The sequence below is a fragment of the Carettochelys insculpta genome, chromosome 1 (genome assembly GCF_033958435.1).
Source record: "Carettochelys insculpta isolate YL-2023 chromosome 1, ASM3395843v1, whole genome shotgun sequence".
NCBI classification, from domain to species: domain Eukaryota; kingdom Metazoa; phylum Chordata; order Testudines; family Carettochelyidae; genus Carettochelys; species Carettochelys insculpta.
Window position 1 is genome coordinate 217,323,963 of NC_134137.1, and position 26,324 is coordinate 217,350,286.

At 47.0% G+C, this 26,324-nt stretch overlaps 1 protein-coding gene across 1 annotated transcript in view; it reads right to left on the reverse strand.

The window, feature by feature from the left end:
• Positions 1-26,324, reverse strand: part of ZPLD1 (zona pellucida like domain containing 1) — a 55,744-nt gene that overhangs the window by 14,624 nt on the left and 14,796 nt on the right. Inside the window, exons 3-5 of the mRNA XM_074983526.1 lie at positions 19,714-19,934; positions 11,652-11,833; positions 4,386-4,458 (exon numbers count right to left, since the gene is read on the reverse strand). Coding sequence (XP_074839627.1) covers positions 4,386-4,458; positions 11,652-11,833; positions 19,714-19,934 — 476 coding nt within the window. The remainder of the gene's footprint in view (positions 1-4,385; positions 4,459-11,651; positions 11,834-19,713; positions 19,935-26,324) is intronic.

The window sequence follows — 26,324 nt, forward strand, 5'->3', positions numbered from 1 at the left end:
GTGTTAGGTAAAAAATAAACAAAGATTATATTGAAAAAAAAAATTAAAAAACTACCTCTTTTCAAACAGTCCATTGCCAGAACAGTGTAGGTGTGTGTACAGAGAGGCTGAGAGTGTTGGTTGTATCATACTGTAAAATGAACGTGCAGTAACAGAGTGCTCTTAGCTGTCATAAGCTGAGCTCTTTGGAAGCCACCAGCCTGGATATCTAGAACACTCCAGACACTGGATATAATTAGAGTAGAAGGGACTCAAGTATTTAGGGTTAAAAAAAGAAAAGAGATTATTTTCACCGATAGGGAGCTTGAAGACCTAATGATGTAATTAGCTCACCAGCTGGGTACTGTTAAGAAAGCAAGCAGTGTAAACAGCTGAGCCACAGAGCAGGAAGGTGGCCCCACAGAACTGCCACGGATTGAACGTCTCTCATCTGGCACCCTTGGGACCTGACCAGTGCCAGCTGAGAGAATTTTCTAGACAATGGGTCAATGGGTCAATATTTTCTAGAAGCATTAGCAACACTTCCACTGCTTACTGCACTCTTAGAAGACATTTGGGGTAAATTACAGCTAAATAACAGCACAGAACACTGCGAGCCAGGACTGATGGCTGCAAACAAACTTTGCGGGATCACGGGAAACTTGGCCACACCCATGATAAGTGCTCATCCAGCTAACTGAAACCATGTCGGATTATGGATGTTGTCAGATGAGAGAGTTCTGCATTAGAGACGTTCAACCTGTACTGTGTTGTGATGTACCTGGAATATAAACAATCAAAGAAACTTGGCAGATGTGTCCTGATGGTCTGTGTATGCTGCTAAATTCACAGGTGGCCTACTAGCCAGGGTTTTTAGGAGCTGAATTGGGAAACCATTCACATGGACATAGAGAAGCACTTGGCCGAACCTCATTGCAGAGAAGCATTAAAAAGAGAAGAGTTGGGGGAGAGGTTTAGCATGTGAGGGAAAGTTGTTTAGTGAAAGGGGAAGACAGACAAGACTCAGCCTGCAATTTTCACAGTCCTGCTTGGAAAAGCCGTTATCACCATAGACCCAGGAGAGCGTGGCAGGCAAGCATCAGAAAGTTTGAAAAACATTCAATTACATATGCAAAACACGTGATATGCCTGATAGAATGAGAACAGAGGTTTTAAACAACTGATATACTTCAGCCCAAGGGCAGCGTCCTTTAGAATAGGAAAGAATGAGACAAAATTGGCTACAGAATTGTGACACCAAGCAGCAGAATTTGATAGCAGGGCTATACTCCTCTGTTAAATCCTGTAGGTAATTTAAGAGACTGCAGGAAAGCACTTACCCTTATTACATCCGACAGATTTTTGGAGCAATTTCTATAGTCCGCTATGGGTTTAGGCTGAGATTTTCTAAAGGGAATCTAAAGCTCGGTATTATGCTGGAAATGGAGGGGCTGCTCTGACACCGGTTGTTAATTTTGATCAAACTATCTTTCCAGAAATGCCTGCTGCAGCACAGACTGCAGTAGGGGTGAGTTGTCTGCATCTTGAACCAGGGACTAAGAAGTGATTCTATTTGGGCAGCTAGACTGTGCTGTCATGACAACAGGGCTAATTCTAGCAAAACAGTTTTTAGCAAAGCTAGCTCAGTACCTAAACTACACATGTTGCAGTCACACCCAAACAGTTGTACTTAGGTATTTAAGTCCCTTACGCCCCTTTCAAAATCCAGGCTTTAATCCTTATTCATCTTTTAGGTCTTTCCACAAGGACTAGTTTTGTGCTTGTGCCCATTAATTTTGCAGATGGAGTCATACACAGCAGAGGTATGAAGTAGCACAACAGAACAAATGAAAGCATTGACAAGTCGGGGAGAGGAAGAGAGCGGGAACTGTGGATAAGGTGTATAAACTGAGGAATAAGTGGCAAAAAAAACAATCAGCTACTCTGAACTTTGGCACCTGAAGCCTTATTTGGACACCCAAAAAAAAAAAAAAAAAGATGGCTTGATTTTCAGTCAGAGTCTTTGGGTGCTAAAAAGGCACAACATAGTTGATAAGACACTAACCCCTGCTTAAATCTGACTTTCGATGTCTATTTTGGGGATCTGCATTGGTAAATATTGGCCTATAACAGAACCTAAACATACGGTGTTGATTGGGGTTTCAAACTCCCAGTTCACAGGCCCGAGAGCTTCCCCAGCACAGCCTGCAAAATGTTTTGAAAAAGCTACTTAATCTGGCCCATGTGGCTGCTGGCCAGAAGGTGTGGAGGAAGCATGTGTGGGGTCTCACCCATGTGAATGGCTCCCAGCAGCACCCAGGCCCCCAGCGCTCTCCTAGTACCAACTGCAGCAGACACTGCTCAGTCCGGGAAGGCATGCTGGCTCTCTCCACCATAATGTGAACCATGCTGGCCAAGGAGCTGCCTGAGGTGACACACTTATGCAGCCAGCAGGGCAGGGCTGGTGGGTTTGGCTTCTGGTTTCCCTCGACAGGGACATGGAAATCCCAGCACAAGGATGTGGCCAGGGCTTTCCAGAAAAATAAAGCTCCATTTATAAAGCACTGGTTCCAAGAAAAGTTTGAAACCCCTGGTACAGATCATCTTTGCACAGTAGCTGATGTAAAGAATGTGCCAGCAGGAGCTTAATACTGCTGAAGGATTTGAGGAACGTGTCAAATACCAATAACTCCTTTCTCAGTAACTTGAACACCTTGGCTCTGATTTTACCCCCATTAACTTCAGATGGGCATTATCAAGACCTTTAGGCTTGGGCAATTCATTCAAGGGCATATCCCTGCACGATATTTATGTATTTTCTTACTGCAAAAACTGAATTGCACACTTCCTATCCAGTACACAGTTCCTTTAGTTTTGAAGAGTTTGGCTCTCTCCTCTTTTGAGTACAAATTTATTTAAAAATGGGAGAAATATAATCTTCATTCTAACACATTTTAATCTCTTTTTAAGAACTCTGCTCTGCCAAATGACAAACTTACTAACATGAATTTTTTAAAAAATGCCTTTGGAAAATGTCCTGTTACAATATTTATAGCTCATTATATTCCAAGAAAAAGTGATGACTTTTAAATCAGTTGCATGAATTATAACTCAACATCACCATGACATGAATAATAAAGCAAAAAAATCAAATTCATAATTTACAAAAATGTTGCTTGATAGATTGAAAAATTGATATTTAAATCAGGTATTTAAAATGTATGAATAAAAATTTTAATCAACAAAATATATTTCTGGAATTAATGCTGCTGTTATAAATAGAAGTCCATATATTTTTTTATGTTTCACTCTCATTGACCATATTTACATAATAAAAGTTCAACGTAGTAATGTGTATTCAAACCCAATTATCTAAAAAAGTATAAAAGAAGTGTCAGCCCAGTCAAAAGCTGCTATTAAAAATATTAACCCATGCAATATCCAAAGTGCATGCAACAGTACATCTGTATGCCTGTATAGATTGGAGGGGCAGGGAATCCTGAATACTTCACTCTTATTTAACATACTTGGACAAGACTTGAATCTACATATGCTTGTGAGAAATTGAACATATTAATTGTTGTTATTATTATTATTAGATAATATTTAGAAGAGGTACAGTAGGCAGTAAGTAGGAATTCTAGTGCCTCACTTATAATTTGTACACCTGTGAGGTCTGGATGCCTTAATTGTTGATCACTACCCCAGTGTGCTAGGCACTGTACAAACACAGAATAGATAAAGATAGATGATACTTCATTCACGGTTTGTCTACACTAGCTATCTCCTTCGAAGGGAGGATGGTAAGTAGGGTGTTGGGAGATTATCAATGAAGTGCTGTGCTGTATATGCAGCACTTCATTAAGCTAATTCTCCCCTGCGGCTACTTCTGAGTGTTAAACTTCGAAGTGCCGGCTCGCGTGTAGCTGCAGCTAACCTGCCAGTATTTCGAAGTACCCTGGCAACTTCGAAGTCCCTTTACTCCTCAAAGAACTTCGAAGTTGTCCAGGCGCTCTGAAATACCTGCAGGTTAGCCACAGCTACATGCATACAGGCACTTCGAAGTTTAACACTTCGGAGTTGCCATAGGGGAGAATTAGCTTAATGAAGTGCTGCATATGCAGCGCAGCACTTCATTAATAATCTCCCGGCACCCAACTTACCATCCTCCCTTCGAAGGAGGAAGGTAGTTTAGACACAGCCTCAGAGCAGGGACTGACACAAGAAACAACAGGCAGAAGCACAAGGCAACAATTAGGTGAATAACAACTGTATGAAAGTCCTGCTTCCCTCGTGAGGAAAACAGAACATAATAAGTACATTTAGGAGCCTAATTCTAGTCTGCCAATGAGAACATGTAATTCAGAGAGCATTACATATAATTTGTTCACTAATTTTACACTTACATTGTAAAGCAGCAAACTCAGAGTGCTGATAAATGTCCCATTGTTCTCTTTTACAGAAATCGCAGCTGATGACCTAAAACAGATTTAGAAACCAAAAAATTGTATAAGACTTTAAGGGAGTGTGGTGTGTTTCTTCACTCCTAACCAGTTCTTGAAAAACATCGTAAGGAGTGATTATTTTAGGTTTACGTTAGAAGCCTCTGAAAATAGGAATTTTTAGCGGAGACTATGACAACGCCTTAGCTATATGGAAGTAACGGATGCTATTAAAAACATGAATCAAGCAAATAATTAGCAGAAAAGGCAAAATGACATAGAGGAATCAGTTCTCCATGATGTAGCTTTTAGTAAATCGTTTTATTATACAAATCCTCCAAGAAACATTTTTTTTTCTTTCCTCAATTTCTCCATTCTTCTTGCCTCAGCATCCCACAATTTTGGTTTCACTTTTTTCACCTTCAGTACAAGACCACAATTTTTATGGAGATAAATGGTGGGGTGTATACATGCGTGTAGACAGATACTCTCCCTTTGCACGTATAAATATATATGAAGAAGAGAATCTATCTGGTGTTATTTGGATCCTCCTTGGGGTCTAGGAAAGGGCTCAGTGCAGAGGGATCCACCAGGGCCTCGTGCATCAGTGGTGGCTCCCCAGGACAGCACTGGTCCAGTGCCTGGCTCACCCTCAAGAGCAGGACCTGTGCTGCCCACCCAGCCCTTGTCCTACCTAGCACTGTGGCTTGGATTGGGCACCCTCTGTGGTGGGCCAGCGTGGCAGTGGATTGGGCTCCCACTGTGGGGCATGTAGGTTAGCCAGAGGGTTGGAAGGCAACCATGGCTATCACCATCACAGGAACCTTACCCATGAATGGTGGCCAGCGACATGCAGAGCTCCAGGCCGAACTGGTCACTCTCTAACTGGTCTGGCCTCTCCCATGTGGTCACTCTGCAATATAAGGCTACATCTACACTGAACGCGAGTCCACAATGGATGAGCCTGTGCAAGCTCAAGACGTCATCATCGGACACAACGGGCTACCTACAACTTACAACACTGAAGTCTTATTTCAAAATAATCCATTCCAGAATAGCTATTCCAGAACATCTTATTTTGAAATAACACAGCTACACACAAGAATCATCATCATCATAAACCATGGGCTCAGCGCCCTTTGGTGTCTGATGCCTCTCTCACTATTTTCTTTCCACCCTTCCCTGTTCATGATGGAGTGGCTTAGTTTCTGTAGACTAGCTCCACACCAATCTACTATTTCATCTACCCATTCTCTGTGGGGTCTGCCTCTCCTATTCGAGCTGTCCATTATGCCAAATACCAGGGTCTTGATTTTTCATTCATCATTCATGCTGAAGATGTGCCTGAATAGCTGCAACTTCCATTGTGTAACCTTCTGCATAGGTTCTATTTCAGCTGTATCTTCCTGTATAATTCCTCCTTGGTGACCTTCTACATCCATCCTATTCTCAGGATCTTTCTATAACAACTTCTCTCAAACGTCAATATTCTTCTCTTCAAAACTTTCATTATCATCCATGTCTCACATCCATACAACGTGCTGCTGAATACATGTTTTCAAGACCCTCAGCTTCATTCTTAAGCCAATCACTTTGCTTTTCCAGATCTTAACCATTGCCTTCAAATGAGCTCTTCTAGTCGCTATTTCCTTCTTACAGTGTAGCTCATATGTTATGTTGCTCCCCAGATATGTGAACTTCTCTACGTCCTCTAGTTCAATCCCATCTACACTGATCTTCCTTCCTATTTCCTTAAAATAAAAACTATGGTATTCGGAGATATCGATGTTCATAATCAGTCCATACTGCTTCCCTTTCTTGTATAGCATCTGCACCATTTTGGCTAGCTTCTCCTCCTCTTCCTCAACGATAACTATATGATCTGCTAACCTCAAGCTGTTAATTCTTTTCCAATGCACAGATATCCCTCCTGCCTCTTCCTTGATCTTGTCCATCGTTCTCTCTAGATGCGTGATGAAGGTACTCATTAATTTCAGATCTCCTAGTCTCATACCTTTACTTGTTCTAAACCAACTTACCAACTCCCCACATGTTCTCACCCCTGCTTCTGCATTGTCACTGATATCCTTCAAGAATCCTAACAGTCTGTTAACCACTCTGTATGACTACAACACCGCTCAAGTCACGTTCTGATCTATACTGTCAAATGCCTTCTGAAAATAGACAAAGCAAAGGTATACGTTCTTGTTCTTTCATCAAGCTTTCCCAGCTATCAATCTTAGCGCCAGTATCTGCTGTATGGTACTTCTATCTTTCCTGAACCCTTCTTGCTCATCCACTAGATGTTCTTCTATCTGCGATCTCAGTCTCTCTATCAGTATCAGCAGCAGCAGCTTGCACAGACTGCTTGTTAGGGCAATTGTTCTGTAGTTCTTGCTCTCCAATGTACTTCCTTTCTTGTGTATTGTCACTAACATAGATCTTGTCCATTCCTTAGGTGCATTCCCTTCTTTCCATGCTATATTACATAGTCGCTGTATTTCCTGAATCATACTTTCTGTGCTGTATTTGATCATCTGTCCCGTAATCTCATCATTTCCCAGGCTCTTGTTGTTCTTTAGTCATTTCACTGCTCTTTCTACTTCCCCCTTCAAAATATCAGCCTCGCTCTCGATGCTCAGTGGAGATATCTCTTTCAGTTCTTCAAACAGTCTCTCTGAGACACTCAGATTCAACTGTGCTTTGCATAGATTGGTGCAATATCTTGTCCATCACTGCGCAGTCTTCTTGTTCATGAGCAACTCTTGGTTCTCATATTTGATCACCATTTGCTTCGGCTGCTACTTCATATTAATATTCCTAATCATCTTATACACCTCCCTGGACTTACGTTTGCCATAATACCTCTCTATATCTTCAAACTGCTCCTCTAACCATTTTGTCTTATCTTTTCTGGCTGCTTTCCTTACCTCATTGCATTTTACCCTATATTGCTGTTCCGCCCACTCAGAAACATCCCTTCTGATCTTCAACACTCTTCTCTTGGACCAACTTCAGGGTCTCCTGAGTAATCCACTTCTTATTGATCTTCTCTTCTTGCAGAGCAGGCTGCTCAGTTGCCTCATCTAACGCCATGGCTATCCCTTTGACTCTCGTACCTAGGCCCTTCTCTGTGGCAACATTCCTAATCTTCTCTTTGAGCATTGCTCTGTACACATTCCCTATTGCTTCCTTGCCGAGCCTGACCACATCTCTTATCAGAGAATCATAGAACGCTAGGACTGGAAGGGACTTTGAGAGGTCATCGTGTCCAGTCCCCTGCCCTCATGGCAGGACCAAGTACTGTCTAGACCATCCCTGACATCTCTTCTCTTCTTAAACTGTGTCTTACACTTTTTCTTAGTTTTAGTGTGATGTGTGTGATCATTAGACTGTGGTCCAAGTCTATGTCCTCTCCTTGGAAAGTCTGGCACTGCTGTACTCATGTTATCCATTTCCTTCTTATCAAAATCATATCCATCATGTTCTTGGACTTCCCCTCATTTGATCACCATGTCCACTTCCTACAGTCCTTTTGCTGGAATCTTGTGTTTCTTATCACCATCTAGCAATCCATAGCAAACTCTAGTAGTTTCTCACCTTGTTCATTTCTTTCTCCATATCCAAACTTTCCCATGACTCTCTCCCAACCTTTGTTATCTGTTCCAACCTTCATGTTCCAATCCCCCTCCAATGATCAACACATCTCTCTTTGGTATCTCCTCCAGCATCTTTGTCAAATCTTTATAGAATAGCTCAATAATTCCTCCATACTGTACAATGTGGATGCATACACCTGAATGACCAAGATGTTGAACGGTTTTGCTTCAAATTTCCCTACCATCATTCTTGCACTCACCCGTTTGTATCCAAACAATGCTCCTCTAGCTCTTTTGCTAAGAAGGAATCCGACTCCTGTCTCATGCTTTGTTTTGTTCCCTGAGCAAATGACTTTGCAACCACACATCTCTCCTGATGCCATTCAACCCATCTCCGCCAGTGCAAGTATATCTCATTGGTAACTCTCCATCTCCTTCTGAAGCAGCTCTAATTTTCCAGTTGCCCAAGGTGTTCAGACATTTCATGCTCCAGCTGATAGAATATGTGTTAGTTGTAGGTTTCTTACAGTAGCCAACTTAACAATCCCAATCGCTCAATTGGTGGTGTGGACCTTGTTTATCTGGGTGACATCCAAGCCTGCATCTTTTATCATTTAGTCGTACTGGCATCAGATATCATTTGTATTGTTGTTTCACAATCAGCGCATCATCACTCATCTGACCAACCCTCCTCCTTTATCCTCCTCCTCTTCCTTTATCCAGGCTTTGGACTGGCATGCAACCAACAGAGGCTTCATGGAGGAGTTTACGGACAAGAATGCATTTCATAATAGCACCCAGCTATTTTGAAATAGCATGTACAGACACATAAGCTGTGTCTACACATGCAAGAAATATGTGGCCCTTTTTCAAAAGAACTTGAGGAGCATCAAAAGGAAATCGAAAGAACGTGGTACAGACTTCAAAATCCTAACCCCGATCCCATATCAGGAAGAGCATCCCCTTTTAAAAAAAACTATTTTGAAAGAGTATATGTGTAGATGCTCCATGGTCCACTCTTTCAAAAGAAGAGTGCACCATGGCACCAGCCAACTGGAGCCCGGGGATGCTGTAGCCTGCAGCAGCTGGGTTCTATGATCCCTGCGTCTGGCTGCCCTTCAAGTAATACGGACCCAGAAACACTGTGGCAAGAAGCTGAAAGTGTGCTAGGAGCAGCCACAGCATGAGCTTCCACAGCACGTACTCTCTGCAGCCTCAGAGCAGCAGCAGTGACCTATGGCTGGCAGCCAGCCCCCACAGGAAACCCAGACCCCCTCCCCTCCTCAGGGCCCTTACATGCCTCCCAGGGGCGCAGGAGCAAGAAAAAAAGAAAGGCTCTCTCCTGGATGGAGTGGGATCTGAGAGATCTCTTCGGCCTCTGGAAGGAGAAGGTCCTCCATGAAATGGAGATCGAGCAGCACAATGCTGCTCCATTCAGCCAGCTGACCCAGGGCCTCTTCACCGGGGGCAACCCGCGCGCACTGCAGCCAAGTCCACAGTAAAGTCAAGGGACTCAGGCAGGACTTTGCCTGAGTCTGGGGCAAGGCCAGCCGCTCCAAGGCAGCTCCACTTGCCTGCCCTTAATATGGGGAGCTACAGGCCATCCTGGGGCCCTGGGACAACTCCCTACTATTGGCTGTCCTGGACACCTCTGTGGACAAACTGCAGCTGGAAGTGGAGGAGCAGCCCAGACCAGGAAGCCAGGAGCCAGATGTGATCACGGCATGGTCGAGCAAGGAGGGGGGCTGGTCATCCACATCACCTTCAGCTCATCCAGCCAGACGACTGGGAGCTGGGCATCTCTGGATTTCTTTGAGGGACCGTGAGGTATGTTCACAGTAGGGCATGCATACTGGTCTGTGGGGTGGGAGGTGATGCACCAGCCAGCCGGCCATGCACAGGACCAGTGGTCCTGGGTCAGACACTGCCCAGCCTGGCATGGCACACGGCACCCTGTAACAGCTGCCAGGAACAGCCAGCATCTGCCCTCGGTAAACAGCACTGTGAGCCACATGCATGGGGTGGGTAGTTAGGACTACACAGCACCTGGGAACCATTCCACACAGTCCAAGAACCCCCACCCGCCCAAGATGCCCGATGGCTGCAGTGCTGTCAGATGGGATGCATGGCCCTGGGAGTGGGGAGGGTGCCTAAGTGGGAAGGATGCTGTCCCCTGGAGGGAGGGTGCCCTGAGCAGGAGGGATGCCACCCCACAGTCATGGCCCCAAGGGCCATACTATGGTACCAACATGCTATCCTTCTCTCCATACAGCTGCACCATCCAAGGGCTGGGAGAGTCCTGTGCCCTCCATCGTCCCTGAGAGACCCCCAGCAGAATTGCCCATGCAGCCATCCCCCCACCATACTGCACACCATGAGGTCCACAGCTGGACAGGCTTTCGGTGAGTGGAGAAAGACCTGGCCAGCTGCCACCAGGCCAAGATAGCCAAGCAGCACCTATGCCTCTCTGAGGCCAACATGGAATGGCTGAGGGTGGCCTGGGACCAGTTCATGAACAATCTTAAAAACACTGGTGGCATCCTGGGGTAGAATGCAGCCAATGTGACCCACCTTCTTGCCCACCCTGCTGCCCCCCCTGCCGCCCTCTCCACCATCCCACCTGCTGCTCCCCCCCTGCCCAGCCCTTCCCAGGGTCATACATTCTGGTGCTCCCCGCCCTCTCCCCAACGAGGACTCTGCAACCAGGGTGGCAGGGATCCCAGGGCTGATGGGGTTTGCAGCCTTCCACCCCAGCCCTGGACTGACCCCTCTCGCTCCCAGTCCAGGTTGAGAGCCCTCCCACCCCACCAGTACACTGCTGTTCCACCAGATAGACATAGTTTATCATTCCCAGTTTAAGCAGTGCATACGAAAAGTTTTATTTTGCAAACACTCCTGCATGCCGTGCTCTTTGGGGAGGGATGGTGAGTGGCGGATGCGCGTGAGGGATGGGGGTCACTGGAGCCTGTCTGCAAAGCTCTGTTGCAGGGCCTCCCTGATTCAGAGGCTATCCTGGTGGGCCTGACAAATGGGGGTAGTGCCTGGCTGCTCATACCTGATGTAAGCATCTCCCTTATCCTCCCTGTCGAAAGAAAGCAGCGGTCCTTCAAAAGGGCAGATCAACCCATCAATCCGCTTTTTACCCATGGTCGCACCCTTTCGAAAGCCACACTTTCAAATGCCCTCTTTCAATTTTCACCCTTTCAAAAGGGTGCTTCTATGTAGACACGGCTATAGGGCCTATTTCAAAATAGTGCCATTGGACTTCACTATGGCTTATTTCGAAATAGCATTGTTCTGTGTTTCAACAGTGCCTATTCCAAAATAGGCTTTATTCCTCCTGCAAATTCAGCTGTTATTTCAGAATAACTTTGTTGTGTAGACGAACCCTCCTGTGCCTCTTAGCAGCCCCCTCTCTTGCTGTATTATGGAAAACAATCCCATTCCAGGCCCATCCTGATTTCCTGGCACAACCAAACCCTGACCTTGCTGTAAGTTAGGATAAGAGGCAGCTGCATACCAAATTTGGCGGGAGGAGTTATTGAATAACAGACACATACAGACAGACGCACTGACAGACAAATGCACAAACTGTCTAAACATACAGTAGATGAATGAAGAGCATACTTACGAAGCCAACTGTGTATTGTTGACCAAGTATTCTAAAGGGTAGCTACAACTAAATTTGTACAGAAGCCCTGGGAGGTAGCTAATGATGGTTGGTGGATCTGGTGTATCTATGTAGCCTGAAACATTGCCTGTCTGTACCACTGATGCGTTCCCATATGCATTGATGCCTGGAACTGAAGATACCTATTGAGGAAGGTATAAAAACAAACATTACCAAAAGATTCTTATGTGCTTAAAGAGAGAGATACAAACCCACTGAAATTCTGATACTTTGAGATCAATTCATCCCAGGTGTAACTTCATTCAATACACTGGGGATGAACTGAGCTTACTAAATCAGATCCTGTTTTCTCTTTTAGCTGCACAGCCTGTAGTCAACTGCGATTACAGAGGTCTGACTGAATGTAAAATACATCTCACTATAGCATACAAATATAGAGCTGGAACATCCTGTGGTCCCTTGAGCAATTTTTCAGGTGGGTATTGTCTGAACATTCCTGATCAATTGCTATGGACCACTAGGATAGCTGAAGAAGCAGTTCTGTTTGATTTGAAAGGCAACAAATTATTGGAGCCTTTAGTACCTGAAAATGAAGTTATTTTTACAAACAATCCCATTCACTGAAGTAATGCACGCCCACTATTGGTATGTTGGCTCGTGAATGTTTCCAGAACACACAATAGATGATGGAAATGGGAGAGTTACAGTATTTTTAAAATAATATTAAAGGGACAGTAAAGCAATTCAAGCCAAACGTCTGAATTTCTGATCAGTACTTGTGTATGTCTGTAGGGAAATCCAGGTCTATGGATATGAAAAATTATACACAAAAAACATGGAATTAAAAGAATGCCAAAGCTGCAAATTCAAGCCCTCGATATTTAGGCTTGGTGTTTACTAGAAAAATAAGTCAATTTCAGATATGCAGTTCTAGCTATGGCAGTTGTGCACCTAGAATTGACATATCAGAAATCAACTTATTTGACTGTCTTCACTAAGGAAGGTCGACTGAAGTGTTTCTGGAGTCTGACATGTTTGAGTTCTATTCCCAGCCTTTCTAAAAGTACCACCTTTACTTATTCCATCTGTAAAATGAAGAAATGAATGCCTGCTTCTTTCATGAAGTAGAGGCAGAGCTGTCCATCCTTAGGATGGTCTGGGCCAGGTGCCTCATGCTCTTTGCTTGTGGGAGTGGTGGCGGTGAGGAAGGGAAGAGTCCTGCAGTAGACCGCTTCAACCATTCTATGGATGGGACCCATGGGGCCCTAGGGGGACCTGGCAGAGGGCAGCAGCAGAGGTCAAGACCTTCGGCCACTCACTACAGCAGCAGTTGCAGGAGCAACCAAGCAGCCTCCTCCACTCTGCTGCCATCTCCCAGCCCACTATGTTCTGGTTCACCAGAACAATGGTGGCAAGCAGGGTGCCCCAACTGGCCCCAGCCAGCCCCAGCTCCAGGGCTCTCTGCTTCATGCCACCTCATGGAGAGTATCAGGCTTGGAGATGGGAAGTGCAGCAGGGCTGCTGGGGTTGCTCCCAATCTCATCACTGTGGTGAGTGCAGGGAAAGAGGGCTAAACCTGCTGCCACCTCATGCCAGGCCCTCTAGTTATCCCCCAACTCATGTCGCATGGGGTCTGTGGGCAAGGGGCAGAGCAAGGGTAGAGGATGGGTAGGGCAGGGCCTGTAGAAGGGAATTGCCCTGCACCATGTACCTGAGTCACCAGAGGGGGAGTGATGCAGGCTCCACACCTCCCTAGGGATGGCCCTGAGTAGAGCTATAAGTCTGGCTTATTACTAAGGAGTATGAAAGATGCAGTATTATTAGCACCTCTTAAGGGAAGGGCTGAAGTCCGTATTCATGGTCTCCTCTTGACTCTCAACCCAGTATACCTAAGCCAAAAGGGGCAGTGGGCTTCTGGTTCGCCTTTGCACAATTTGGACATCCTTGGGGAGCCCTATGGGACTTGATCACACTTTCAGGGTGCGTCTACACTAGCCGGCTACTTCGAAGTAGCCGGCACAACATCGAAATAGCACCCGTTGCGTCTATGCATGCCGTGTGCTATTTCAACGTTGAAATCGACGTTAGGCGGTGAGACATTGAAATTGCTATTCCCATCTGAAGATGGGACTAGCACCCTGCTTCAATGTTGAATGTTGAAGTAGGGCGTGCGTAGACGATCCACGTCCCACTACTTCAAAATAGTGGGGTCCTCCACGGCAGCCATCAACTGAGGGGTTGAGACGCTCTGTCCAGCCCCTGCAGGGCTCTATGGTCCCCGTGCGCAGCAGCCTTTAAAGCACCACGGACCCGGCTTTTCTGTGGCAGGAAGCTGAGAGCGTGCAGGCAGCAGCACGTGCATGTGCTAGCCCTGCACGCTTTCCAGAGGCCCTGATCTGCACTGCCATCAGCCATGGCATCGAGCCAGCCCCCCCGAGTGCCCCAGGGCTCCCCTCCTGAAGGGACCTAGGCAACCCCAGCAGCCAAGCAGGGGGCCAAAAAGAGGCAGGGCCCCTCCTGGTCAGAGGCCAAGCTCCAAGACCTGCTGGGGCTCTGGGGTGAAGAGGAGGTGCTCCACATAAAGGGGAGCAAGCGGCGGAATGCAGAAGCGTTTGCCCAACTGGCTGAGGGCCTGGCCACCCGGGGTCACCCTGCCCGCACTCCAGATCACTTCCGGAGCAAGGTGAAGGAGTTGCAGCAGGGGTACACCCAGGTCCAGGACTTGGCCAGCCAGTCTGGGGCCGCCCCGCCACTTGCCCCTATTACAGGGAGCTCGGGGCCATCCTGGGCCCCCAGGACACCTCCTCCCCCCCGGCCACCCTTGACGAGCTGCAGGCTTGGAGGAGCCCCCACCCTTGGGACAGCGGAGGAGGGATCCAGCAGCAAGGAGGGGGGGCTCCTCATAGACCTCCCCTCCCAGAGCACCAGCTGGACATCCACCCACCGGTCTTCCCCCAACCATGACAATGGACAGTCAGGTATGTATCCCATAGGGCACACACCCACGGGCCACAGGGCAGGGGCACCAGACACGACCGGGAGCCTCACACACCCCCAGCAGACCCCAACCCCAACCGCCCAGCCACAGCACAGTCCCAGGACGGCAGCACGGCCATCAGCGCCCATCAGCACCCGTACCCATGCACAGCACTGTGCCTTAACCCTGGGGGCAGGGGGACAATGCTATGGGGACATCCAACAGGGACATCACACCCACCGACAGGGACAGAGACCCAGCACCCAAGGAGGGGCAGGGGGAACAGGCCATGGGCCACGGCACAGTACTAACAGCCTTCCCCTCCCTCTCTCCCTCTCTGCAGCCACACCATCTGACACCCCCAGCAGCCAGGCAAGCTCTGTTGTCCCCAACAGCCCGCCAGAGTTCAGCCACTGCCAGCACCCGGAGACACCCCCAAGGCCAGCGGGACAGTCCCCCCACCGCCGGACTCTGGGGATGGCCCCTATGGACCCCCAGCTCCTGGCAACTCTCCAGCAGCAGACAGAGCTGGTGGAGGAGACACTCCGCTTTGACCGGGAGGAGTCCACTCGGAGGTGGGCGGCATGGGAGGATTTCATGAAGGTCTTCTGGGACATAGCTGGGTCGATCCGGGAAGCCATCACGTGGCTCCCGCCCCCCGCTGCCCCCTGGGCCGCCCTCCCCACCACTCCACCCAATGCCCCCCATCTCGCTGCCTGCTGTTCCGCAGGACCAGAGCCCTTTGGGGCTGAAGACTAGCCAGTGGAGGCATCCCAGCCGTACTTGCTGGTCCTCCAAGCCCCCAGCTGGCCACGCCAGGGACCACGGACACGGCAGGGGTCGGGAGCCATACCTGCCGGGGGTCACACCCCTTTAACCCCACCCCAGACTGATGGGCCAATGGCCAAGCCGTCCGCCAGGCCCCCATATTTATAGTTGTCCCCCTTCATATATTGGTTCCAGTTTCTGTTGTGCACAAAACAAAGTTAGCAGTTTTCAAAAACAGAGGTTTTATTTTCCAAATAACTGGAGGCGTGTGCTTGTTGGGGGGGGTACCGTGCAGGTGTTGGGGGCAGTGTGCGGGCAGTGCAGGCTGTGGGGGGGGGGGTCCTCCAGGGAAGGTCAGGGAGGTGCTCAAGGGTCTCCCTGTTCAAAGTGGGCCCACATAGCCTCACAGACCCACATCCCCTCATGGTGGGCCTGGCAGCTGGGTGCGGCAGCCGGCTGGGGGAAGCCTGTGCTGGCATTGACTGCCCATCCCTGGATGAAAGCCTCCCCCTTGCTCTCAACAATGCTGCAGAGTGTGCAGCACACGCCCACAACCTGGGGGATATTCTGGAGGCTGATGTCCAGGTGGGCAAGGAAGCACTGCCAGTGGCCCTTCAGACAGCTGAAGATCCTCTCCACCACCTGGCAGGTGTGGTTCAGGAGGGCGTTGAACCACTCGTGGCTAGTGTTGAGGTGGCCGGTGTACGGGCGCATGAGCCAGGGCTGCAGGGGGTAGGCCGCGTCTGCCACGAGGCAGAGGGGCACGGTGGCATCCCCCAGAGGGATCTCCCTCTGGGGGATGTAGGTCCCTGCCTCCAGCCGGCAGCACAGGCCCAAGTTCCTAAAAACACGGGCATCGTGTGTGCAGCCGGGCCAGCCAACATACACGTCCTGGAAGCGGCCCCGACTGTCCACCATGGCCTGCAGGACCACGAAGTGATAGCCCCTGTGGTTTATGTATCTTCCTCCGCTGTGATCCAGGGTATGGATGGGGAAGTGGGTCCCATCCAGGGCCCCGAAGCAGTTTGGGAACCCCATGGCGGCGAATCCAGTGACAGCTGCATCCAGGTCCCCGAGTCGGACGACCCTCTGGAGCAGCATGGCATTGAGCGCATGGACCACCTGTGGGGAGGGAACATGGGCGCCCATGAGGCTGTGCAGGGTGCCCCAGGGCCCTCCCCCCAGGCCCCTCTCCTGGGCATCTCCCCGGGTACGCCCCCGCTCAGCCTCTCACTCCCGAGAGCCCCTCCCTCCCCAGCCCCACACCCAGCCTCCCCACCCCCCAATGGATGCGTGCCTGGGTCTCCTTACCTCCATGATGACGGCCCCGTTTGTGGCCTTTCCCACTCCAAACTGGTGGCCCATGGAGCGGTAGCTGTCTGGAGTGACCAGCTTCCAGACAGCTATTGCGACCCTCCTCTCGACGGGGAGGGCGCGCCGCATCCGGGTCGTGTTGCCTCAGTGCAGGGGTGAGCCACTAGCAGAGCTCCAAGAAGGTCTGCCAGCGCATGTGGAAGTTCCGCAGCCACATGTTGTCATCCCACTCCCCCATGACCAGCTGCTCCCACCACTCAGAGCTGGTGGGGTAGCTCCAGAGTTGGGGGAGCAGCCAGCAGGGTGAGGAAGAGGGGAGCCCGGTGGTTAGGGACATCCCCCTCTGCCCCCGGGGAGGGCTCCTCTGGCAGGAACCACTGGCGGCCTCCCGGGCAGCACCTAGCAGGGCTCTTGCCCCTGGATGACTACCTGGAGGGCCTCTTCTTCCTGCTGCTGCTGCTGGGGGTCCATATCTGCTGTGACTTGGTCTGCAAGTGTGTGGAGAGTACCCTGCAGACCTCGTGCTGTGCAGGCTGGGTGTGTCTTGGAGGGGCCCTTTAAAGGAGAGGCTTGCTGTTGATCCGGAAGGGCTAGTCCAGCCTGTGACCCGGTCCGCAGGCTTTCCTGGCCCCTTATTTCAAGGGGGAGCACTTGTGTGTGTGGACGCTCTGCGTTTCCTTCCGGGGCAGCTCCTTTCGACATTCCCTGTCGCTACTTCGACGTTGAATGTCAACAGCACCAGCCCTGGAGGATGTGTAGACGATACAGGTTGAAGTAGCCTATTTCGATGTTGTTACGTCAAAATAGGCTACTTCGACGTAGTGTGCTAGTGTAGACATAGCCTCAGAGAGTTTGCTACATAGGGAGCTCTGAGGGAATGGCAGCATGCACACAGCAGCCAGAATGGTATGAGATTTTTAACAGCAAATTTCCAACAGGTTGTATGAACATGTGAAAATGACAGTTGTCTGGGTCTTATAAGTCTGAATAATCTGCGTAATTTTCCCAGGGACTCCAAAAGATGGTCTGTCTGAGCCTAGGGCTATCTGCCAAATGGCCTGACTCCAAATTACGGAGGTGCCAGAGCTCTTTAAAAAAACAACAACACAGCTACACAGTTTAGGGGATATTTAGCATTGCAAAACTACCCATTTTTGAGCCTATCCTCGGAAACAACTGGGTTTATAGGCACATGAGAAGAGAGATTTATAATAGAAAGTGCTAGGAAACCTTATGTTTATGCATCATCACAACTCTGGCTAGAAACAACAATTTGTATAACGTTTTGTAGAATTGACATCCTTTTGTAAATTACGTAATATACACATTTTGGAGTCTTCCGTAACCCAAACCACCCACGTGTTGTCAGAAATTCCCACCTGATATCTGAAAGCATACTGCAGAGGGCCTGCATCTAGCAAAATGTAAAAGAGTAAAACGAAATTCTGATCTAAATTCTGGGCTTGCCCCACAGATTGAGGCATTGTTGGATACTATAGTTTAGAAGACCAAGGGGCTGATTTCTGCTCTTATTCACATTAGTGTAAATGAGGAGTAACTGTTCTACTTAATTAAACTATGGTGCTGCAAAAAATGTACCAGCATCTAGCCTTAAGTGATGATTTAGATATAACAAATCTGTGGCTGTCTGCACACAGCCAGATATCATTGTTGTCATTTATGCTGCATAGCACATAAAATCTGAGGTGTTTGATTCTAGAAACAAGTATTTTCCCCTTCAGCTAAAAGAGAATCTCAGCTAGTTGTTAGCACTGTTAAGGCTTCTGTCTTCCTTCTCACCAAATCACTGCAGAGCAACTTAACAGAGACATATACACCAACAGGGCTGGAGCACTCCAGAGGGAAAAATTAGTAGGTGGTAGCATCCACCATCAACCGAGCTCCCACTCTCTGCTTTCCCCCACCCCACACTTCTCTTCTATTGACGGCCCTGCAGATCAACTCCTGCCCATGCTCGTGCCGTGCCACAAACTGCTGATTCGCAACATTCAGGAAGCTCTGGAAAGGAGGGAGGGGAAGAGGTAGAGCAGGGGGGGCACAGGCGAGGGGACCGGGATGTAGGAGAAGGGGTGGAATGGGACTGGGGCAGGGCAGGGGCAGAGCAGGCACAGTACTTGGGGACGGGGTTGTGCGAATAAGTCAGCACCTAGGACATCAGACATGTGAGCAGATCTTACGCTACCCAGCACAAACTGTGGTACAGACACTCCCAGCACATTAGTGACTCAGACCTGAGCGAGAATCGGAATTTCACTCCTATGGGAAACTGATGTTTCAATGTTTATTTTTTATCCTGAAATCAGATGAAAGCTTCAAATATTGAAGTTTCTTGCTGAATGAGAAGTTCTTAAAACATTAGATTCAGAAATATCAAAGCCGTTTGTTCCAGGTCAATTCAGCATTACATAGCATTTCCCAAAGATGGTGCCTCCATTAACCCCTTAGGTCAAGATTTCTGACGAGATCACATCTCCCACGGTGCACCTGCAGACAAGTTACTCCCGCATTGCACCATGTGTTCAGTCAGAGGGCAGGCTGCATTGCAGCCTGGGAAACGTAGTTCAGTCAGGGAGCTCAAACTACAACTCCCCTGAAAAACCCATCGCAAATTAAATGTTTTTTTTTCTTCCAGTTGGAAATCTGGGGGGAAAAAATCAGCAAGAAATGGACAATTTCTGCAAAAAGTATGGATTTTTCTTGAAACTGAATTTCCCAGTTTAAAAAAAAAATCATTTTGCTGTAAAATTCCCCAAACAGTTCTAGTAAGGATTAAATTGTTTGCTACTAGTCCCAGGCTTCTTATTAGCACTCGTATTGATGAGTGATCCATCTCCTTTTTAAAAAAGGCAGATGTTTGTGTGGTAAACTAGTTTAGAAACTGGACAAAATCATTTCAGTGATTTCTGGCATAACCACCCACCCTGACCCCACCCCTCCATGAATAACTAGCCGTTATTCAGCCTCACTCTGATTTTGCCTTACCACTAAAGTGTTTCCACAGGATTCCAAAGTGCTGAGATTGATGATGAAAATAACCACTGCTGGAAACGTGTTGTTATTTATAAACCCTTTGCAATGAGCATCCCCATGTTTCCCATTCAGGGCTAAATCTGTTTCAGAGTAGCCAGAAAAAAGAACTGTGCAAAAATTAATCTTCAGAGTAAGTGCCTGTACTCCACAGTAGACACTGATATCTCGTTCAGCTGTAATAAAATAGAGGGAAAGAAAGTGTAAGAACAGGGATTTCAATTGACAGCTATACAGGAATACTAGGATGACTCCTACATCAGTTAGTCTGGTTATGTTCTGTGGATCTGTGAAATTACTCTTAACACTATCAGCAGAGGGTTGGTTCCTAATGTGTTATCAAGTAAAACCTTACTAATCTGTTCTTTAACTAGGCTGATGAGTAAGCAGATTTAAAATACCTGGCAATATACTCTACTGTGCTATTCAAGCGATTGGCCCATCATCTCACGTTAATTAAATCAGTCTAATTAATAAACTGAGAGAAAGCTGATGGATACAATCAGGCAAAGGGTTAAATATTCGAAGACTGATCATGAAACCCTTATATATTATGCACTAGGGTACTGCATCAATACATTTGTAATTGATGTTGTTTTCCATAGAAATTCAGGGGGTTCATTTCTGCCCTTCACAGCAACCTCACAGCTCAGGAGATTTACCTTACTGCACATGGTAACAACACAAAAATACTTAGAAAATGGCAATTGGAGCAGATCACACCTTTTTGTTCCAAACAGATTTAAATGAAAAATGGCCTTGTGTTTGAAAGTCCTGAAGACTCTTAAGTGCCAGAGAAAAAGAATGTGCACATAACAGGCCGGTAGGCACAAGAGAGGGTTACGCTGAGCTTCCACACCAGACAATGCAGCTCTTCTCTAACCCATTCCTGACTGCACGCTGTTCAACATTTTATTCGGTGCTCGACAAAGTGACACGTGTCAGCGTGTAGAACGCAGGCACCCTCTCCTTAAACAAGTTTATCACGACTGCTTAATGACGTAGTGCCACTAAAAATGGCAGAGTAGCTTCAGTCGATACTATGCCGTTGTGACTGCCGAGATAAGTCATTGTGCTGCATTGGCTGCAGCAGATGGAACTGGATCTCCATTACAACATACTGTCTCCTCCACATTGACCAGAAATGCAGGAAATTTCATTCACTCAGCCTGAACGGTGACACAAGTTGGGTGTCTAACACTCTGGAACCCAGTGTAGCTACAGCAACCCTACCTATAGTCCTAAAAGGTGGCATTGAAGAAAAAATAGTGATCAAGTACAGTACATAACCTTCCAAACCCCATCCTGCTCTGCGCGTCGCATCAGACTTTAAGCCCTGGGCAGAAATGGGAGTAGGGGAGCAACTAGGAGGAGCTGAGTGGTCTCGGGAAGGGGATTTTCTTCACGCATAAGCTTACGCAAATCTGTGGTTTGCCACAGACTTACTTTCCAGTTGACAAAGATATGAAGAGCATCAGGCTCTTTGCCTTCAGTAGATGTGGGGAACAAGTGATATGTTAAGGAAAAAGGGGCAGCAGCAAAACAAGACATAGCACATCATTAAGGTTCTATGACAGTGTTACCAGCAGGCAAATGTGAAAGTATCCACCCTCACGCCTGCAATCTTTGGAAGTGTGCTTTTACTTTAGCTTTAAAATCATTTTCAAAGCTCCCGTTGACTTTCAGAGGAGCAGTGCCCTAACTCTGTCAATTATATATTTATTCAGGCTGGATTATATAAGTAGAAATAGTCTGGCCTTTCCCAATACAGAGTCCTTCCCGGTCGCTGTACCTAGTGTTGCTACTATCTAAGGGTGTCGACACAGCAAAGTTATTTTGAAATAACAGCCGTTGCTGTGAAATAACTTCGCTAGTGTCTGCACAATGCAATCACTATTTCGAAATAAACGCAGTCAGCTTTGTTTGAAATAGATAAACCTCATTGCACGAGGAATAGCACCTGTTTCAAAATAGAATCTATTTCAAAATAAGACAGTGCAGCCTATGGCTCTGTTTCTACATGGGGTCTGTTATGTGTATATTTTATTTTTTAAAAATGCTGCTGTGTAGACATGCCCTAATTTGCCCATTCTGCAGCAAAAAAACAGAGTACATGTATTATAGATAGGTCTGAAGCCAGAGGCAAATACCACTACAACCTCTTCCTGAATGTTCTAATTGACACTCATGTCTATGAATTCATGGCACTGATCACAAATAAGTTACATGTATGGCTTTCATTTATGAAAAAATTCATACTCACACTGCAAAAATGTATCTCCTTTGTGTTATTCATAAATAAGAAGAATGCAAAAGAAGGATGGTCCATGGGGTAGGGGCTAGCCTGGGACTAAGGCCACCTGAATTCTTATTCCTTCTCTGCCACAGACTATCTGTTTGACCTCTGGCTCTTTGGGCCTCAGTTCCCCAACTCTACAATGGGGATAGCAGCACTGCCCTGTCTCAAAGGAGCGCTGGTTAGATAAATACAGTAATGACTTCAAAGTGCTGATAGTGTGGTCCTGTGGACGTATATATATGCCTAGATACATATTCAGAACAGTATGGCCCACATCCAGGGAAATCCTTCACTTTGTTTTACTGACGTATGCTGCCAAGAGCTCACCTTAGAACAAATGGAGTGAAAAATAGACAGAGGAAGCTAGTTGGACAACTTTTGACCTCAAGGAAATTTAGTTAAAAATACACTGCTTTGTCAAAGCTGAAATATTTTGAAGAGATTATCTATTTTGAAGAAATTTTCATCAAGATGGTTTTGGGGTCAAATGATCTCTAGTCCTTTCTGAGAACGGAGAAACATCTGAATTAAATTTCTACCCAAAGACAAATGTTTAGTCCGGGAGCATGGGCAAGTTTGCAGAAATCTACAGAATCAAGAAGGGCCTAAAGCTATGCTTGAATGCAAAGACATTCAAAATGTCACTGGCAGGGACTACTACGAAGCTCACCACAGATATACCACTATTCGCTCACCTCCTGATCAAGTCAGCATCCCATCATGATGTTTCCCAGTGTCTCACACAGGTCAAGTACAACTTTTCATTGGCACCAAACTGATGTTTGAATGGGATATACACACGCACATGTGCTAGGTAAGAAGCAAACATACTTCTTTTGTGGTCTTCCTAAATCAATATCTATGGACAACACGACCAACACCTTATGTCAACACAGGCCTTTCAGTGGAGCAATCTAGATGACGCACCTGAGGTAAAAGTTTGACAAACCAGAAACTGTTAATAAGTGCCAGGATTTGACTTATCACTTCATTATGAGGCTGCTACAGTGAAAACACTGGACCTCTGATGAAGTCCACCTCCTATCTGACATGTATGCAAAGGAACCAGTTAAAATATGATCAGCAGTAAGAGACTGTGTGGTATTATACCTGAGCAACATAAAGTGTTTTACTTCATGAACATCTCCAATGTCACAGTGGAGAAGCTACTGTTGCAGACTCACATGTAGGATAACAACCACATACTGATCAGGAAAAATGCTCCAGGTTGTGAAGACTTGCTTGAAGAGTTTCACCATTGCATGGTACAATGAAGATGCTGCCTTGCACTGTTCAGTGGATTTCTTTTTCATTATTCTCATGAGGAGGCTGACACTAAGATTATCTTGCATGTCACCAATGCCAGAGAGAGGGGCTAATAAATTCTGGAGTTTTGCATAAGACACAGATGTTCTGTAAGACTCTACCCAACGCTTCCACAAGATTGTTTGTGTGCAGGCTGTTGGACACAGAATCACTGCACCTCCCTCAGAGATGTGTTCCTATCACTCAGGCCATTACGAGCTGACACACTTCCAGGTTTCCACTCCCTTTCTGGAAGTGACTTTTTGGCAGGTTTGGTTAGAAAGGTCTGGTTTGCTTATCAGAGGGCATTTGATTCAGCCTCTGAAGACTCTTGCAAGCAGTTTCAAAGCAAAGACAACATTAACAGTCACTGATAAGTTCCTTAAAGATCTCAAGGCATTTATTTGCAGAATCTACTGTTTGAAGACCAACACTGTGACACTTGCAGTGGTATAATCAGTGGATATTATCCAAGGAGCAGACACACAAACAAAGATAGCCGTTGACAAGCTGTACATTTCTCAAAACAAATGCAAGAGGGCAGATTATCAAGCAACAGAATGGCCGCAGGATTATCAAGTGCATCAAAAACTACCTTCCCTTGTCAGGCATGGATGGCTCTTAAACTGATCACACCAGTTATTTGTCCAATACCTTGCCCTCGTGAACCAATCCTTCCACTAGCTAAATGCTCACATACAAGGACCAGATGAACTCAGCCCTGCAAATGTTTGGCCAGCAGCCAGGTTTGTACTGAAATATCCAAGAGCAGCATGAGCAAGGATCAGCACGACAACATAATGAGCCACAGAGCCCTGGATGAAGAAAACACTAGTGAGTTCAATGGGATTTTCAAGGTTAACTTTTTGAGGATTACCAAAGAAAAACGCCTCTGTAATTTAAGTAATGCATCCTTGTGCTATATTTTAAAACCTAACATTGAACCTTCATAGTTGTGTCTACTGTGGAGGTTTTGCCAGGTTAGCTATATTAGCTAATGGGAGTGATTTTTTTCCCATACTCCTAGTGGAAATAACCATACCAGCAAAACTTACTCTGTGCTACAAAGTTCTCATCTTCAAATATTAAAGTACATAATTTTAAGTTCAACAAAATAATATTTTTTCTTCTCTCCAACAGAGTAGGCCAAGCCTCAGTTTGGACTTAACCTACAACCAGCATAAATCATAATTGTGAGGTATTATTTATGCAATGCCACAGATGTGCAAGATGCCACCACAGCAATAAATGACAAAAGCAACCTAATGAAAAACGGATAGACTGCTGCTGCTTTTTCTGATGTTTGCTTTCGGGAGATGTTATTTCTTTTGTTTATAGATTGAAGAAGCCAAACTTGCATATATCTGCCAACATTTTTTATTATTTTAGTGCAAAACAATTTTCAGGAGAAAAAAAAAAGACTCATTTGGCATTTGTAGTGCAGTTCTCATCTGGAGATTCTGCACTTGCCCGTGTGGAATTCCAAGCAAGAAACATCAAGGGAAATCCTGCACGTGACAAATGAAGACAAGGGAGATCCAAAGGTGATCTCCACTATACTCAAGCTCAGGGACTGCTGTCACACCTTCCTCACTGCATTAGCCTTGGAGGTACATTCATTCCTCTTACTCGCTTCTTCAGAGAGGAGGCAGGCCAGACACTCCATGAGCCATACCCCATGAGCTGTGCCAGAGTCCTGCATGCTGGAACATGGAGTTTTACCATAGAGCACATCTTCTCAGCAAACAGGTGGATGAGCCCACATCAGGCCTCGCAGTCATGTCCATGAACTTCACAAAGGAAAACTACATGAGCTTTACTGCATAACGACTGCAAGAGGGTTGCAGTCTCCTCTGAGAAGCCTAAGCCTCTCTCTCCCCCCCGCCCCACCTCCCCGGGGCCAAGAATGTGTGCCAGCGCTCTCTTTTGGTTTACAGAGGCTCTTTGGTAACTCATCCCTCCTGCTGAGTCACACAATCTATGTGAAAAATGAAAGAAACCCCTTATGGGGAATTAGACCAACAGGGCTTCTCTCAGTGCCCTCCTTAATGTTTCTCAGTTTGTTCACACTCCAGAACAGAGCAGTGTTCCCATGGCTTCCTTCAGGAAGACAACATTTCTACCTTCTTAGGACCCTTCTGGGTCTAGCCCTTTGATCAGTATAATCCAATTCCCCCTGCACCCTCCCCGGGATGCCTCAATATCCAGGCCACTTCCCCAGTGGCTAATAGAAGGATGCAGGGAGATCCAGACCCACCCTCTACTCCACTCCCTAGCCTGCAGACCCTGTAAAAAGCAGCTGTCTGCTATGTTCATTCCACTGTTGCTCTGGTTCCCTGAGCCACTTTCCCCATGGGCCTGTGCTGTCTTCATTCTTACCTCAGGGCTCTGTCCTGTTTGCCTTGAGCTCTCCACACTGAGCTGTTCACAGCACTTCTGCTCTTCCAGCCAGCCTTCACTCCTTGAGCACCACACAGAAACTAACTGCTGCTCTGTTTCGCAGATCCTTTTATATGGTTTTCCTGGCCCTTGACTGGCTGCTTCTTCTGCAGCCACTCTAGCCTCTTTGGAGGACTTTTCTACTCCTTTTTTACTGGGGTGGGGTAGAGTGTGGCAGGACCACAAGGCCTCCAGCAGGATGTCTGAGAGCCTAGTCCAACCCCATCACAATGATATATAGCTGCTCACTGTGTATTCACAGTGTAGTGGGTGGACTAGGCTTTGGGGCCCTCTTTCTGGTGGCCTCAATATCCTGCTACACCCACTCCAGAAAAGGAGTAGGGAAGCTGAGTCCCTCCAAGCTACTAGCAAAACTGAACAGAAAGCAATCAAACAGGAAGGAAGGTTGCAATGGGCTAGCCAGTCAGAGGGTTTCAGGTTAGTATAAAAGGACTTGCAGTGCAGACACACAGTCAAGTCCTTTCTGGAGCCAGAGGAAAGAAAAGGTACTCTTTGTCTCATG